The following is an 18,189-nucleotide window of genomic DNA, read 5'->3' as shown; positions in this document are numbered from 1 at the left end:
CTCAACACAATGGGCCAGATCTTGCTGGAACAGGGCATCTCACAGCTTGGCCCATTCGACATTTTCTTGCGTCCTTCAGTCTGAAGATGTTTTGCACCATAATTTGCTGCAAGTGCGAGTTGATAGTGAGTGAAACGGGTGATCCGAGACCTCAGTAAATGGCAGAATCAATAATGTATCTCCTTAACTCATTAGATTTAAGAGTTGCGAGAGTAGGAGAAAAATGACAGAAAAGCAGGGCAAGTTAGAGTCAAGTCAAGGACAGAAAGGGAAAGCAAGATTGGATTGAGAGGGAGGAAAAAAAGGCAAAGAAAAGTATGAAAAATAGAATTTTAAAAATATTAAACAATTGACTATGCAGCAGCAACGAGACTGACCCATTTAAATTGTTCCAATTCTGGGCCAGAGAGCTCAATCACCATTGTAGTAACAATAATCATGTTGTTAAAAGAGTACTTACATGCTTCATTACCAGACTTATCTTTCTGGAGCAAGTTTCATGGACAATTAATGTGCAAATCCGACAAGTGGAATAACAGAGAAGCTAAGGGCAAGATGCTGCGTGTACAAAGCAAACACTGGAGCAGTGTAAATCAATTAGCCAGTGCCAGAGATTTCGAACTCACAGTGTATCTCTAAATTGCCTGATTTTGCCAGTCAGTTTTTTGCATTAATTAGTGTGTCATTAACACATGGTTATTTTTTCCCCCAAGCAATTTAAAACAACTAAACAATCAAGGCATATAGCTGTGAGTGTGCTGAGGATAAAAAATTCACTGAAGTTTCAACACTGCTGCTCTAAAATTTTCTTTCTGGGCACAACCCGGAAGCCAAACCCAAAAATCTACCCAATGTTGTACCCATTTAACTGATGTCAAGTTACACCCAAACATCCTCATCTCACTAGAATATAGTGTGAAAAGAGCGTGAATCAGTGTAAACAATCAAGGTCCAAGCACAGCAACAAACTTACACCAGTATATTTCTTCTTTAAGTTACAACTCATTTATCCATCATTCGTGCACATCAGCATGTTTAGGAACCTGCAATCTGGGGAGCTTTTGAATTTTTAATGTGATTTAATACTGAAAATGCATCGAAAAATACAGATCAGAACTTAGTAAGGATAAACTTAAAGAAAACGCTCAAATAATGGCCATAAAACACCAAAGGGATGATCTGGTTTCCTGCTGCACTGCTGAATGACCCCAAATAAATAGAATTGGAGGCGATTCGCGTTTAGCAGTTGTGGCAATGGCCAGTTTTATAGATGGGGTTTCAGTTGAGCAGCGAGTTTGATGGATGGACGAAAAAGATCAAGGAGAGTTGGGCGTATTGTAGGCACATGCGCAACTCACCTGCGCTCAAAATTCAAGGATTCTTTTAAACAAGGTAATTGTTTTGTGTCCAGATTACGGGTGTCACTAGGACCAGAGGGGCTGCATCTGAGGATACTGAGGGAATTAAGGGTGGAAGTTATGGAGGCACTGGCCATAATTTTCCAATCTTCCTTAGATATAGGGGTGGTGGCAGACAACTGGAAAATAGCAAATGTTGCATCCTTGTTCAAAAAATGGTGCAAGGGTAAAGCCAGAAACTACAGACAAGTCAGTTTAATATCGTCCTTAGGATAACGTTTAGCAATGATAATCTGGGACAAGATTGACTGCCACTTGGACAAGTGCAGATTCATTAGAGAAAAGCAATCAGGATTTCCTAAAGGCAAATTGTGACTAACTTGATTGAGTTTTTTGACGAGGTAATAGAGATATGGTTGATGAGGTTAATGCAGTTGATGTGGTGTATTTGGACTTTCAAAGGGCATTTGATGAAGTGCCACGTAATGGGCTTCAACTTGGCTGGTTAAGTCTATGAAATAAAAGGGACAGTGGCTGCACGTGAGGCTTTCTCACAGGTCAGCAGCAAGCACCCTGGCTTCACTGCTGACCAAAAAACATATTAGCAGCAATATAACCCCTTTCACATTTCATACAAAGACCATTCTCAAAGAACCAATTCTTACAATTCCTTTTCAACCTAGATTTTTTCCATAACCTCATTTTTGGTATAGTCTTGGATAATCTGAATTCTACTATCATGTGACTTCAGGGCATTTCTGCTAAATCCATCGACAGTAATTTTCAGTGTTTAAGAATGAAGCAGGTATCTACAAAATGCTGGATCACTTTTAACTTAGCCTTCAGTGTTGATGGTTTTTTCAAAATGAAACTTCAGTGTTTCCTTTCATTCCCATCTTTCTGAACAAAAGATACTGGCTGGTGAAAATAAAAAAGATTTAAATGGCAAAACACCAAAAGGAGATTGACCGGGGGGTGGGGGAAGAAAAGGAAATGTTAAGAGAGGTAAGCAAACATGTGGTAGAAGAGCAGTGTTTTGGGAAGGGTTTTAAAGGCGGTGAATAATAGAGAAGAGGTGGAGGAAATTGTAGATGAAACTCTCACGATTAGAAAATAAGGTGACTGAAGGCTCTGAATATTGTAGTTACATTAGGAAAACACTTTATTGGTTAAAATAATTGCAATGCAGAAATAATATTTGAAATTTTTACAAGAAATCTAGGTATTTGGTTATTAGATATATTATTTTCTTTTTATTCAGTGCAGTCAAAAGTCAGATGGAGTAAATGACTTCACAATGTAGAATTTAATCCATGTGAGACAGAAAGCTCGTGGTGTCTATTTTACATTGACAGCCTCAAAGGTAAACATACTTTTCCAACAGTTCACACTTTTCCCAGGTTTCATTTCAGTTTGAGTTCAGATTGTTATACTATAGCCAAGTATTTATTTGACAGCATCAAAGGCTATAGAAACTTTCCCATACAAGACTTTGATTTTCTTTAAAAGCTATTTTGAAAAGCATTTTTGTCAGTACAAACAAACTTGCACATCCTTCATTTGACTCTCGTTAACTGGCCACTGGTGACTAGACAATGACAAAATGTCACTATTTGACAACATATTCGGGAGTTGCAGCAGGGCTTTAAGTTACAGTGGATCAAGTTTTACATGTACAAATTACACTTCTGTATTCCCATATGCTACAGATACATACATTACTAAATTACACATGGTCAGCTTGTGATTTTCCAACCATTAGTTTGAATGAGCAAAAGTTACAGGCTGGGGTGAAGCAATTTTGTACTTCTGCACCTCCAACACATGCTGGCAGTGCAGAGGATGAATCTTTGCTGTGACTGGTAGATCTTTTGATGGGAAGTCACACATTTTCCAAGAGTGAGGAGCTTGGATATTGAGCAATGAACATTGGGGCTAATGGATACTAGGTCATTTGTTAAAGTGAATAGTTAATGAATATTGGGATTAGGGTCAGTTGAAGAGGTAGGGAGTAGGCAGAGACCTTTTAAACCAATTTCTGGCTGTCTCCGTGTTCTAGAAGCGGAGTTCCATGAAACGAAGACTCCTCATTTATTATATTTATTCCTGGCTTTCTTGTGTCTGATGTAATGGATTGAGACTGCACTTACACATTCATTAAGTCCCAGCTGGCTTCCTGCTGAATTTTAAGAGGGAACATCTATTTAGTTTTTCCATTGAAAAATACACATTGATGTATTCCTAGATGCCCCTCTGCCCAATTTAATGAAAAGAGCCAGGGTGGGAGCAAAGATGGGAACCAAGCTTGAAGGGGCATCATAATCAGTGGCACCTAAAATCAGGTGCCAGCCAGTGTTGACACGCTGGCTTCCGAATCAGAAGGCTGTTCATTCAAGTTCCATTCCAAAACCAGAAGCACGTAATTTAGGGTGGCATTTCAGCACAGCATTGATGGAGTGCTGCACTGTTGAATGTGTCACCTTTCTGATGAAGCATTAAACTGAGGCCTCCAGATGCCCTCTTAGATAGTTTTCTTTTTATTCGGCGTCGCTGGCTATCCAGCAATTTTGTTACCCATACCCAATTGCCCTGGAGGTGGTGGTGAGAGTCCTCCTTGAACCTCTGCCAGAGATCTGTTTGCACTTGTCAAAGAGAAAGGACATTCTCCACAGCCAATATTTGTCTCTCAACTAATACCATTAAAAATATATAATTTTTTTTTTCATTTTTTAATTCTTATTTTTCATCCACTTATTTTTACCTTTATTTATTTTCATTTTTATTCATTGTTTTATCCCCACCTTTAATCCTTTTTTTCAATTTTTTTTCCCCCACCACCGTCCCCCCTCCCCCCACCCCACCCCCCCCACCCCATCTGCCACTTGTTCATGTTGATCTTTCCAGGGTGCTTACCCTTGACCTGCTATTGTCATATTCTGCTTTCTGACCTTAATGCCACCATCAGCACCTCCTTTAGCCAGTACCACTATCATTAACACCCCTTTGTCCTTTTGTCCATGACATCTCTGGCAATCTCTCCTTTGCCCCCACCTATCGCCAGCCTTTTATCCAACTTCACCTGCTCCACCCCCTCTTAAACAGTATAAATTTCACCATATTTTACTTCTCTTTAGCTCTGAAGAGGAGTCATCTGGACTCGAAGCGTTAACTGGCTTTTTTCTCTCCACAGATGCTGTTAGACCTGCTGAATTTTTCCAGCATTTTCTGTTTTTATTTCCGATTTCCAGCATCTGCATTATTTTGCTTTTACCATTAAAAATAGATTATTAGTTGTCATTTAGTGTATTGCTGTTTGAGATCTCGTGTACAAATTAGTTGCCTTTTTTTTAAGATTACAACAGTGACTACACTTAAAAATGTACTTCATTGGCTATTAAGCACATTGGATGAGTTGAGGCAATGAAAGGTACACTGTAAGTGTAAGTTCTTTGCTTCAGCAGCATGTGATAGGGATTTCCCAGAGCCAGACAACTTATGACATTGGAGGCAGGTGCCAGGTTGGAAGGATGGCAGCAGAACTGCCGCCACAGTACTGCTTAGGCCTAAAGTGGCAAGCAGGGCCCAATGTTCATCAGGCAACAGTTGAAATTGCTAAGATGTAAAACAGAAACATCAGGTTGGACTAATGAGCGTCGTCCATCAACAAAGCGGAAGGCAGCAAGGCCTCCCTAATCAGGGCTGTGAAAGGAAAATAAAAGATCAGGGAATATATTGGCTGTCAAAGGTGTTACGAGCCAAGCAGAACTAGAAATTTCAACTGGAGGGCCTAAAGGGAGAGATTGGGTTGGGGAATGAGGCTGAAGGTCCAGGCACAGCTTCCAAGGCAGAATAGAGGCCAAGAGAGGAGCACATTTAAGGAGTTTAACAACCTCAAAGGGAAAAATTAGACAAAGGAAAGAAAATGGAGGAAGAAAAAAAATTAAGCATTTTTTTAAAAAGCGTCTAATGATGCACAGAGCAGATGTTACAGAGAAAGCTGTGGCAGGGATGAGCATGCTTCACACCGGGCTGTCGCATGACAGGAAACTATTACGGGTCACTGTCCAGATTAACATTGGAAATCCTATTAAAAGCACCATCTGCTGGCATCACAGGGGAATGTAACAGATAAATCTGGACATCTCACAGACTATGGTGAACAGGAACAGACTGTTCAATCCAACTGATCTGTGCTGGGTTTATGCCCCACGTGAGCCTCCTCCCACCCTACTTTATCTAACCCTTTCATCATAAACTTCTAACATTGGAATGCCCCTGGGAGCCATTTGCATCAAAGTTTTAAATAAAGCATGAGACCTATGTAAAAATGTAAGGTGGTATTGTAGATGGTGTCATGTTGGCAAATGTCTATTGTTACGGCCATGTGGGGAGGGGTAAAAATGACTCCCCCATCCTGCCACTCCAAGTCTGATGTAACAGGGTTCTTTTTGTGAATTTGTAAGAATGAAAGAATTTACTCAATGTCTGCGCTTAACCATTTTTGTGCTGGTTGCAAAGAAACTGGCAGGGATCCTCGAGTTTAAAACAAAATGGGATGAGTTTTTATTTAGTTAAAAACAACACACCCTGCTAAGATATAAAAAATATTTAAAAGGGTAATCCCATGTGCCTTGACCTTCGCAACACACCCACACACACAAGCATACAGAATTACAAGCTATACAGTAGGTAGTTACTTTCTTAGCTAAATTAAAGTTCAATGCTGAAAGGTAAAAAATTGAGAGTTCACTGTTCGAGTCCTTAGCTGTGGTGGATTTTTCTTCATGGCGATCTTGAGATTTCAGGAGTTGAAGCCCATATAAAAACTGCAACTGCCAAAATCTGTCTTTTCCAGAAGTTGATGATTTTTGCACCTGAGGTCCCTCGTGACAAAAAGTTCTCTATCTGTTTGCTGGATTTTAAACTGGAATAGAAATAGGGTCTTAACTTGGGAGAGAAGAGAAGGGAGCTCATTATTGCTTCATTGGCAGCTTTTCCAGACTACAGATCAGCAGTTTGCATCTTGTAAAAATGATTTCAAAAATGGTTACTCCAGTCCCATGACTTCTCTCCCATAATGATTTCAGAAGTTATTTGCTTAGCTGATATCTAGATTCACCTTGGCTTTTGTTTCATGGCCGAGGTGATTAGGTTCTGTAATGTCCCAGCCATCAACTCCTGAAAATCCATTATCTATCTTGATGAGATAGGAAGAACACATTTCCATGTACCTATTGTCCAAGTAGACTTTGTTTTTGCTTGAGGGATAGCCTTATAGAAATGCAAATATAAGGTCCAGTGAAGGTTCAGTAAATCTTTTGAAGTAGTTATTGAAATCAGGAGTTGTGAAATTCCATAGAAGAATGTTGTGGGACGTCTGAATTGTAAATCACATTGGAAGATTTCAGAAACTGGTCAACTTGTGATACCAGAAATCAGGTGACTTGTGGCAGCCATCTTAAGCCAGTGTCTTTTCTTGCTTTTAAAAAGTCCAGTTTAATATATGTTTGATCAACCGATGAAATTACAGATTGATATCACTCATTCAGAAGTCACATCATCGTGACACTATACCAGGTAGCTCCCAAAGCAGAGGCCTGGCAACGTAATAGATGCTAGTTTATTGGAGATACAAACAGTGAGCTAACTAATTATTTGAAATGCTCCTCCAGAAATGATAGAAGAGCAACATTCAATTCAATGTTAAGTAATGGAAGGGGTGATCAACAGTGCTATCAAGAGGCATTTGCTTAGCAATAACCTGCTCACTGACGTCCAGTTTGGATTCTGCCAGGGTCACCCAGCTCCTGACCTCATTACAGCCTTGGTTCAAACATGTACAAAACAGCTGAACTCCAGAGATGAGGTGAAAGTGATTGCCCTTGACATCAAGGCCACATTTGACTGAGTGTGCAATCAAGAAGCCCTAGCAAAACTGGAGTCAATGGGAATCAGGGGGAAAACTCTCCACTGGTTGGAGTCATAACTAGCAAAAAGGGAGATGGTTGTGGTTGTTGGAGGTCAATCATCTCAGCTCCAGGACATCACTGCAGGAGTTCCTCAGGGTAGTGTCTTTGACTCAACCATCTTCAGCTGCTTCATCAGCGACCTTCCTTCCATCGTAAGGTCAGAAATGGGGATGTTCACTGATGATTATACAATGTTCAGCACCATTCGTGACTCCTCAGATACTGAAGCAGTCCATGTCCAAATGCAGCAAGACCTGGACAATATCCAGGCTTGGGCTGACAAGTGACAGGTAACGTTTGCGCCACACAAGTGCCAGGTAATGACCATCTCCAACAAGAGGGAATCTAACCATTGCCCCTTGACGTTCAATGGCATTACCATCACTGAATCCCCCAATATCAACATCCTGGGGGTTGCCACTGACCAGGAACTGAACTGGACTAGCCAAATAAATGCTGTAGCTACAAGAGCAGGTCAGAGGCTAGGAATCCTGCGGCAGGTCACTCACCACCTGATTCCCCATTGCCTGTCCACCATCTACAAGGCACAAGTCAGGAGTGTGATGGAACACTCCCCACTTGCCTGGGTAAGCGCAGCTCCCACAACATCCAAGAAGCTTGACACCATTCAGAACAAAGCAGCCCACTTGATTGGCACCACATCCACAAATATTCACTCCCTCCACCACCGATGCACAGTAGCAGCAGTGTACACCACCTACAAGATGCACTGCAGGAATTCATCAAGGCTCCTTAGACAGCACCTTCCAAACCCACGACCACTACTATCTAGGAGGACAAGGGCAGCAGATAGATAGATGGGAGCACCACCACCTGCAAGTTCCCCTCCAAGTCACTCACCATCCTGACTTGGAAATATATCGCCATTCCTTCTCTGTCACTGGGTCAAAATCCTGGAACTCCCTTCCTAACAGCACTGTGGGTGTACCTACACCACATGGACTGCAGCGGTTCAAGAAGGCAGCTCACCACCACCTTCTCAAGGACAACCAGGGATGGGCAATAAGTGCTGGCCTAGCCAGCGAAGCCCACATCCCGTGAATGAATGAAATAAAAGTGAAGTAGACAGGCAATGCTGGCATTAGGCAAGGAATAACACATGGAATAAATCTATTAGGTGGCATGAATCTGTCAAAACCATCTTACACCATTTTGCTAATTTACAATGTTCATAAACCAATGAGGCAATTGCACCTTTACAGTGACTCCTGAAGGCATCCGATTTTACAGATACCAATGCACCCTCTAAGCTGCGTAGTTGTGCTGCCGCGCAGCAATCTGGCATGTGCAACAAACGGGTGGCATGCAAACAATGCTCCCTTGAAGACAACAACCATAAATATACCGTGCAGTGCAAAAAACAGGCTGTGCATGATAGAGTGAATGTTGACAGGTATCCTCCTCTTTAAAGTACAAACAAGTCTATCAACCGAGGCCCCATCTGCCATCTCAGGTGGGCATAAAAGACCCATGGTACTTCTTTTCAAAGGAGAGCAGGAGAATTCTTTCCAGGACCCAAGCCAATATTTATCTCTCAACCAAAATAACTAAAACAGATTATCTGATCCTTTATTTTGTTGTTGTTTGTGGGGCCTTGCTGTGTGCAAATTGGCACTGTTTAATTTCCTACTTACAATTGTGAGTATATTCCAACATACTTTGTACGCCGTAGAAGGGCTTTAGGACATCCTAAATTTGTGAAAGCCACTCTATAACTGCCCAGTGTTTAATTCAGCACCATTGCTGCACATTTCTGCAACAACTTCACTAGTATGTTTTTTCTGATAGTGATGCCTAGGGACCTCTGCGACTGCTCCAGGCAATTAAAAACTTAAATTTAAAGGCGTGTGTTTACCAAATAAATCTTTATTTACCAATATTCTGTTTCAGCTACAGATGCCTTTTTTTTGAGCTACAGACAAACATTATGGGTCACATGCTACCATGATCTGTGAGACTAATGCATGTTAAGTCTTTTTAGTATAGTTTTCAGCAGCTGTTAATTTGTGGAAGGTCAGCAGGTTTGGATGATATTGCTCTCATAAATCCAGTCATTCTCGAATTTAGAGGTATGCTAATTTGTTTTAAATAGACAGAAATAAAAGGACACTGTTAGCAGTGGTAATCTTCTCAACATGATTCCAGTTAGACACAAGGAAGATGCTGGGAAAAAGATTGATTCATCTTTCATTTTATGTAAATAAATGTGAAAGTAGAATTTTTAGAAACTCTCCAACATTTACTTTCCTTCTGCTGAGGCATGCATTTGGTAGATTCTTTTAAATTCGTAACAAGTCAAAAACCCGCATTATTCACTCTCACCTTGTAAAATAAAAACATTTTCCAATGTTTTGCAAACATCAGCTTCTGAAGCAAATTAATTTACACACGTGGAGAACTTACTAGAACATATTGCTAGATATTCCATCGCCTCCCAATTTTATTTGAAAAGCAGTGGTTAGGTGCTAGGAACATTTTATAAAAAGTGAGTTGAGTGAGAGGACAAGCAGATTAGATTGCAATGATCGTGCTCACATTGTGCTGTAGCCATGCTGTGTTCCCACCTCCTGGTACCTTAGATTACTCTCTGTTTCAGGTTGCCTTGCAAACCAGTAGTTGGAGGTTTTGAATGCTCGACCTTGATTCTGACACTATCCTCAAATCAGTCCTTTAAAAATATGTTCTTGGTGTGAGAGTAGTGCTGGCTCTGCCACATTTATTCACAAACTTCAGTTGCCCTGCGAAGATGGTGGTGGGCCTTCTCGTTGAACCGCTGCAATCAATGTGCTGATCCTGCTCCCATTCTAGTGCTGGGTAGGGAATTCCAAGATTTGGACCAGCAAGGGTGAAAGAATGGTAATATATGTCCACAGCAGGGTGATGTACATATTGGAAGTGATGGCGATCTCATGATTTTGCTACTCTTGTCCTACTTGTTATCAAATGGTTAGCGATCAGGAAGTGCTGACCAAGTAAAGCTTGGCATATTACTTTAGAATGTGCCTACATACTGCAGACACCCTGCACTGATGATAGAGGGCATGCATGTCGCATCAAGTGGTCGAGGCGCTGATCAAGCTTCTTGAAATGTTATTACAGCTACACTGATCCAGGTAAGTGGTGATTATTCCACCATACTCCTGACTTTACCTTTTTGTTGTAGAGGAACTTTCAGAAAAAAGGAAATAAGGGGGAGGCGATGGCCTAGTGGTATTGTTGCTGGACTAGTAAGCCAAAGACCCAGGGTAATGCTTTGGGGACCTGGGTTTGAATCATGCCACGGCAGATGGCAAAATTTTAATCCAATAAAAATTTGAAATTAAAAGTCTAATGATGACCATAGAACCATTGATAATTGTTGTAAAAATCCATCTGGTTCACTAATATCATTTAGAGGAGGAAATCTGCCATCTTTACCTGGTCTGGCCTATATTTGACTCCAGACCCACAGCAAATGTGTTTGATTCTTAAATGCCCTCTGAACAAGGGCAATGAGGGGTGGGCAATAAATGTTGACCTAGCCAGCAATGCCCACATCCCATGAAAGATTTTTTAAAAAGCCACTTCCTTTCTAAAGGACTCAGCCCCTGCCCTACTTTTATAGCCACAATGTTGTTATGGCTGACCCCAGTTAAGCTTATGGCTAATGGTGAGGGACAGCACTGACAGTCAGGGAAGTTGACAAGTTTTCCATTGTTGGAGACTGATAGCACTGATGTATCACCTTGTCAGTTCAAGTCTGGATGTTTCCCACATTCTGGTGTAGGCTGGAATATCAGTCGAGTTGTGAATGGAACTAAACACCACAGAATCATCAGCAAGTGTCCTCACTCTCAGCATGACGGGGAAAATAAGCTAACAATAGTTAGGCTGAGGATATTTTCCTGAGCAACTCCTGCAGCAATGCCCTGGGGCTTGGATGATAAGCATCCAACAACCACAACCATCTTTCTTTAGTCAGGTATGACCCTAGACATTGCAAGGTTTTCCCCTTGACCCTCTCAGCTTTCAGTTCTGCTAGAATTCCTTAAGATTACACTGGTTAAATGTTGCCTTGATGTCATGCCTTGTCTGCTAGGTGGAAGCCATTTATTGTGGGGTCGGAGGGAGGTTGTAAAGGTCATCAGAGGCTTAACTGCTGAGCTCCCATTCCTTTGCACCGGCTACAATTTTAATTTGCTCTTTTGAATAAATGGAAAGGACACCCTATTGGAAACTGGTGGGATCCCTCATTAAATATGCTCCAACAATGTCACTGAAGACAATTGCTATTTCAATTATGGGCTTCAACAGAGAAGTGGGTGTGGCTTTCCTTCCAGATCAACGCATTGCTCCTTCAGTCACAAGCAGCAGCTTCCTGCCCCCTGACATTCAGCACTGACACGCTGGCCATTTGGCACTTCTTGTTGATTTCAAGTGAGAAACTGACCAGGGGCATACAATATATAATATATATAAAAATTATCTGTGCTCACGCTTGGTTTGTCACAAACCAGATTTCCACCTAGAGTTAAAATTGGGCTTTAAATTGACATAAAAAGGCACCTAATTGAAAATCAGGACAAATTCTGATGATAAGATTTACTATTTCTACACTGACAATCAATCAGTCTTGAGGTTTGATCTGCTCACTCGCTGACAGTTTACACTGGGCTTAACATCTAGTCCAATAACAAGTTAGCAAAACCAATAGCTAGGATAACTCTGAAACTAACCAGTTTACTTCTTAGCGAAAATTATTACGCACATGAACAATTCATGTTATTTACAACTGACTTGCACATTCTGAAGAGCAAACCATGCTTCAAATTTTAAGCTTCACAGTTTGTCAAGTCAGAGTTTCTGGAGAGGGACCTACATGTACAATTCAAGTGGAATTGCCTCTTTTTTTCTATTACTAAGGTTGCCTCTAGGAAGCTTGGTTTCCTCCTAATTGAGGAGCCTATATTCTCCTTCCAATTCCTCTTGCTTTTGAAGCTCAGGATTTGGAGTATCATCGCTACATCTAGCTGATTCTCCTCACGCACCTGCACAAGTTACAAGGAAAATTTAATCACCTGAGAGAGGACGCTTTCTTTATCTCTGGCCACTATATTATTGATATTACAATTATCTCCTAAACCCTCTTTTCTTGCTCATCCTTGTATCCTCACAATGATAACTCAGTAAATCACTGGCTCCTGAGACTGCATAATTGTGTAACTGTGCACCCAATCTACTGATGCTAAAGCCCAAATTTGATGTTAACTATTCTCTGCTTCTTGATCCATCTCTCCTCAGGACATTCTTTTCAACATTGTGGCATTTTGCAACATGGACCTTGGATTCTCAGCAAATAAAAACATATATTCACATACTTTGGATCAATTCCTTCAGATTTAATGGGTTTGCTGCATCTTCAAAACTTGGTCACTCTTGTGTGAATTCACTCTGGTTCACCAATAATAAATACGACTATTTAGTTTACACTTCAATCCACAGTAAGGCTGGCATTAATAAGACCATATGATGTAGGAGCAGAAGTAGGCCATTCAGCCCATCGAGTCTGCTCCACAATTCAATGAGATCATGGCTGATCTAATAGTCCTCAACTCCACTTTCCTGCCTTTTCTCCATAACCCTAGATTCCCTTACTGATTAAAAATCTGTCTATCTCAGCCTTGAATATACTTAACGACCCAGCCTCTACAGCCCTCTGCGGTCAGGAATTTCACAGACTCACTACCCTCAGAGAAGAAATTCCTCCTCACCCGTGTCTTAAATGGGCAACCCCTTACTCAGAGATTATGCCCTCTGGTCTCAGACTCTCCCACAAGGGGAAACGACCTCTCAGCATCTATCTTGTCAAGCCCCCTAAGAATTGTATATGTTTCAATAAGATCACCTCTTATTCTTCTAAACTCCAAAGAGTACAGACCTAACCTACTCAACCTCTCCTCATAAGAAAATCCCTCTATACACGGGATCAACCTAGTGAGCCTTCTCTGGACTGCCTCCAATACCAGCATATCTTTCTTTAGATAAGGGGACCAAGACTGTTCACAGTATTCTAGATGTGGTCTAACTAGTGCCTTGTACAGCTTTAGCAAAACTTTCCTATTTTTATATTCCATTCCCTTTGAAATAAAGGCTTTACTTATTACCTGCTGAACTTGCTTGTTATCTTTTTGGGATTCATGGACGAGGGCTTCCAAATCCCTTTGTGCTGCAGTTTTCTGCAGTATTCCTCAATTTAAGTAATATTCAGCTCCTCTATTCTTCCTGCCAAAGTGCATAACCTCACATTTTCCCACATTATATTCCATCTGCCACATTTTTGCCCACTCACTTAACCTGTCTATATTCCTCTCTAGACTCTGTGTCATCCTCATCACTTGCCTTCCCACCCATTTTTGTGTCATCCGCAAACTTGGTGATAGTACATTCACTTCCCTCATCTCTGATTAATATATATAGTATATAATTGTGGCCCCAGCACTGATCCCTGTAGAACTCCACTAGTTACAGGTTTCCATCCCAAAAATGTCCCCCCTATCCCAACTCTGTCTTCTATTAGTTAGCTAGTCCTCTATCCATGCTAATATACTACCCCCAACACCATGGGCTCTTATCTTATTAAGTAGCCTTATGTGCGGTACCTTATCGAACGCCTTTTGGAAATCCAAATATATTACATCTACTGGTTCCCCTTTATCTATCCTGCTTGTTACCTCCTCAAAGAATTCTAATAAATTTGTCAGACATGGTTTCCCCTTCATGAAGACATGCTGACTCTGCTTGATTAGATTATGTATTTCTAAATGCTCTGCTATTACATCCTTTATAACAGACTGTAACATTTTCCCAAAGACGGATGTTAAGCTAACTGACCTATAGTTACCTTTTCTTCTGTCTCTCTCCCTTTTTGATTGAGGGTGTTACATTGGCAATTTTCCAATCTTCTGGGGCTTTTCCAGAATCTAAGGATTCTTGGAAGATTACACAGTCAGTGCATCCATTATCTGTGTAACTACTTCTTTTAATATCCTAGGATGCAACCCATCAGATCCAGGGGACTTATTGGCCTTTAGCCCCATTAGTTTCCCTAATACTTCTTCTCTAGTGATAGTTATTGTATTTATTTCCTCCCCCCCCCCCCACTTTTGCCCCTTGATTTTTTGGTATTTGTGGAATGCTATTAATGTCTTCTGCTGTGAAGAATGTTGCAAAGTATTTATTCAACTCCTCTGCCATTCCCTGGTTTCCCATTATTATTTCCCCAGCCTCGTTCTCTAAGGGGCCTATGTTCACTTTGGTTTCTCTCTTCCTTCTTATATATTTAAAGAAGCTCTTACTGTCCGTTTTTATATTACTTGCTAGTTTACCCTCAAAGTTTATTTTCTCTCTCTATTATTTTTTTGGTCATCTTTTGTTGGTTTTTAAAACTTTCCCAATCCTCTGGCTTACCACTAACCTTTGCCACATTGTACGTTTTCTCTTTCAATTTGATACGATCCTTAACTTCCTTGGTTAATTATGGTTGGTTTATCCCCTTCCTAGAATCCTTCTTCCTCACTGGGATATATCTTTGTTGTGGGTCATGAACTATTTTTTTAAACGTCTGCCACTGTTCATCAACCATCTTTTCTGTTAAACTCCTTTCCCAATCCACTCCAGCCAACTCTACCCTCATTTCATTGCAATTACCCTTATATAAGTTTGGCACAGTCGTTTCTAACCCAAGTTTCTCACTCTCAAACTGAATGCTAAATTCAACCATGTTATGGTCACTGTTTCTTCAGGGATCTTTTACTCTGAGATCAATTATTAAGCCTGCCTCATTACACACTACCAGATCCAGAATAGCCTGATCCCTGGTTGGATCCACCAACATATCATTCGAGGAAACTGTCCCGAATACACTCTTGAATTCTTGCTCGTGGCTACCTCTACCAATTATATTTTCCCAATCTACATGAATATTGAAGTCACCCATGATTAATGTACTGCCTTTTTTACATACCCTCATTATCTCCCGATTTATTCTCTGCCCTACAGTATAGCTACTGTTAGAGGGCCTATAGACTAATCCCACCAGTGTCTTCTTCTCCTTGTTATTACTTACCTCCACCCATATGGATTCTACATCTTCCGATCCAAAATAATTTCTTGCTATCATATTTATTCCATCTCATACTAACAAAGCTATCCCACCACTTTCCTTCCTGCCTGTCCTTTCGAAAAGTCACATACCCCTGAACATTTAGTTTCCAGCTTTGATCTCTTTGTAACCATGTCCCATAATGGCTATAAGATCATAGCCATTAACCTCTATTTGTGCTGTTAATTCATCTATTTTGTTCTGAATACTATGTGCATTTAAGTAAAGAGCCATTAATTTTTCCTTTTCAACATTTTTTCCCCCTTTGACCCTATTAGCTGCTTTTTTTCATGTTTATAGACTCTGTCCCTTCCCGTCACACTCTGGATATCATTAGCTAAATAGCTGCCCTGCAGTGCTGCCATATCCTTTTGCTTTGTAAGCGTACGTATCCCGTCTCCAGAGCACCCTCCCCATTTAGTTTAATCAAGAAAGCAGAGTCATAAGTTTGTCAAGTCGACGTTGTTTCCTGCACTGTGCTGTCAGCTGAGTTTAATGGACCGATGAGCATAATCTATGCAGACAGCAGGTTAGATTTTCATTTGTCACCCAGATGTAGATCAGCATTCAACACCATCTCCCCTGCCCTATTCAGAAAACACCCAATGTTCATTTATATCAGCAGTTTCAGAAATAGGAGACCAATTTGCAAAGCCAGTTCTACACCCAGGCAGCAAGTTAAGAATCAACATCTGCTCACCTTATGTAAGGCCTTAAGTATTATACTACATCTGTGCACCATCTGACACCTACTGGGAAATGTTGGAATTGCATCATTACTGGTCCCAGTCAGCAAGTGTGGCTAAAACCCCAAATTAATTCACTATATTTTCTGTATTTGGCTCATCTAAAAATAGTTTCTAAAAGTTTACAGGTTGAATGTCTCATCTTCCAAAACAGAAGTAGCAAAATTCTACCTTGTTCAAGTAACGTTCATTCATCGCTTTTGCAATCTGCTTCATTTCACAGCGTTGATCTGCTTCCCGTTTCTGTTCATTTAGTTTCTCCGCTAATGTTTCGAGCTCAGTGAGAGCCATCTGAAGAGGTAGTCTATCAGGGTGTCCCTTTGGAGTGTTCTTTAGCATGTCCTAAGAAAATCAGTAAAGCGCACATTTTTCTCCGTTAAAATTGGAAAGAGATCTGAAGCCGCCTCCAAATCAAGTTTGAGTTGAATTATTACAGAAACTACAGAAGTTTGATCTTGGTAATGTTGATAGGAATCAACAAACATGTATCAGTTATTATTGAAAAGCATGTATGAAACTATTCACATAAGTAGCACCTCATCTGAAGTGACAGAAAAACGCAGGTCACTAACATATTGAAGAATCTAAACAAAATTTAAGTAACAGAAAATTCTCTGGAAAAAAACTCAGCAGGTTAGGCACCATCTGTGTAGAGAGAGAGAGAGAGCAAGTGTGTGAGAGAGAGAGCGCGTGCGCATGTGTGAGAGAGGTGTGTGAGAGAGTGTGAGAGAACGAGTGTGTGTGTGAGAGAACGAGAGTGTGTGAGAGAGTGTGAGAGAACGAGAGTGTGAGAGAGAGAGTGTGTGTGTGAGAGAGAGAGAGTGTGTGAGAGAGTGTGTGAGAGTGTGTGTGAGAGAGAGTGAGAGTGTGTGTGAGAGTGAGTGTGTGTGAGAGTGTGTGTGTGAGAGAGTGTGTGAGAGAGTGTGTGTGAGAGAGAGTGTGTGAGAGAGAGTGTGTGAGAGAGAGTGTGTGAGAGAGTGTGAGAGAGTGTGTGAGTGTGAGAGTGTGTGTGAGAGAGTGTGTGTGTGAGAGTGAGTGTGTGTGAGAGAGTGTGTGAGAGAGAGTGTGTGAGAGAGAGTGTGTGAGAGAGAGAGTGTGAGAGAGAGAGTGTGAGAGAGAGAGTGTGAGAGAGAGAGTGTGAGAGAGAGTGTGTGTGAGACAGAGTGTGTGTGAGAGAGAGTGTGTGAGAGAGAGTGTGAGAGAGAGAGTGTGTGAGAGAGAGAGTGTGTGAGAGAGAGTGTGAGAGAGAGAGTGTGTGAGAGAGAGAGTGTGTGAGAGAGAGAGTGTGTGAGAGAGTGTGTGAGAGAGTGTGTGAGAGTGTGTGTGAGAGAGAGTGAGTGTGTGTGAGAGTGTGTGTGTGTGAGAGAGTGTGTGAGAGAGAGTGAGAGAGAGTGTGAGAGAGTGTGTGAGTGTGAGAGTGTGTGTGAGAGAGAGTGTGTGAGTGTGTGAGAGAGTGTGTGAGAGTGTGTGTGAGAGAGAGTGAGAGTGTGTGTGAGAGTGAGTGTGTGTGAGAGAGTGTGTGAGAGAGAGTGTGTGAGAGAGAGAGTGTGTGAGAGAGTGTGTGAGAGAGTGTGTGAGAGAGTGTGTGAGAGAGAGAGTGTGAGAGAGAGTGTGAGAGAGAGTGTGTGAGAGTGTGAGAGTGTGTGAAGAGTGTGTGAGAGAGAGAGTGTGTGAGAGAGTGTGTGAGAGAGTGTGTGAGAGAGTGTGTGAGAGAGAGAGTGTGAGAGAGAGTGTGAGAGAGAGTGTGTGTGTGAGAGTGTGTGTGAGAGAGTGTGTGTGAGGTGTGTGTGAGAGAGTGTGTGTAGAGAGAGGTGTGAGAGAGGGTGTGTGAGGTGTGGTGAGAGTGTGTGAGAGAGAGAGTGTGAGTGGAGTGTGAGAGAGTGTGTGTGAGAGAGTGTGTGTGAGGTGTGTGTGAGGTGTGTGTGAGTGAGTGTGTGGTGTGAGTGGGTGTGGGG

The 18,189-nt window shown here is 41.4% G+C and overlaps 1 protein-coding gene and 1 long non-coding RNA gene across 4 annotated transcripts in view; one reads left to right on the top strand and one right to left on the bottom strand.

The window, feature by feature from the left end:
- The window catches only part of arhgef10 (Rho guanine nucleotide exchange factor (GEF) 10), a 340,903-nt gene that overhangs the window by 139,042 nt on the left and 183,672 nt on the right, over positions 1-18,189 (bottom strand). For all 3 annotated transcript variants that reach the window (XM_078541897.1, XM_078541898.1, XM_078541899.1), the window contains one exon: positions 16,406-16,576. In XM_078541897.1, coding sequence (XP_078398023.1) covers positions 16,406-16,576 — 171 coding nt within the window. The remainder of the gene's footprint in view (positions 1-16,405; positions 16,577-18,189) is intronic.
- LOC144680666 (uncharacterized) overlaps positions 1-18,189 on the top strand; it is a 475,346-nt gene that overhangs the window by 402,236 nt on the left and 54,921 nt on the right. The window lies entirely within an intron of this gene.

This window comes from Cetorhinus maximus, chromosome 5 (assembly GCF_964194155.1).
Source record: "Cetorhinus maximus chromosome 5, sCetMax3.hap1.1, whole genome shotgun sequence".
NCBI classification, from domain to species: domain Eukaryota; kingdom Metazoa; phylum Chordata; class Chondrichthyes; order Lamniformes; family Cetorhinidae; genus Cetorhinus; species Cetorhinus maximus.
The sequence above is the reverse complement of the archived record's forward strand: the minus strand, read 5'-3'. Positions and strand labels throughout refer to the sequence as shown.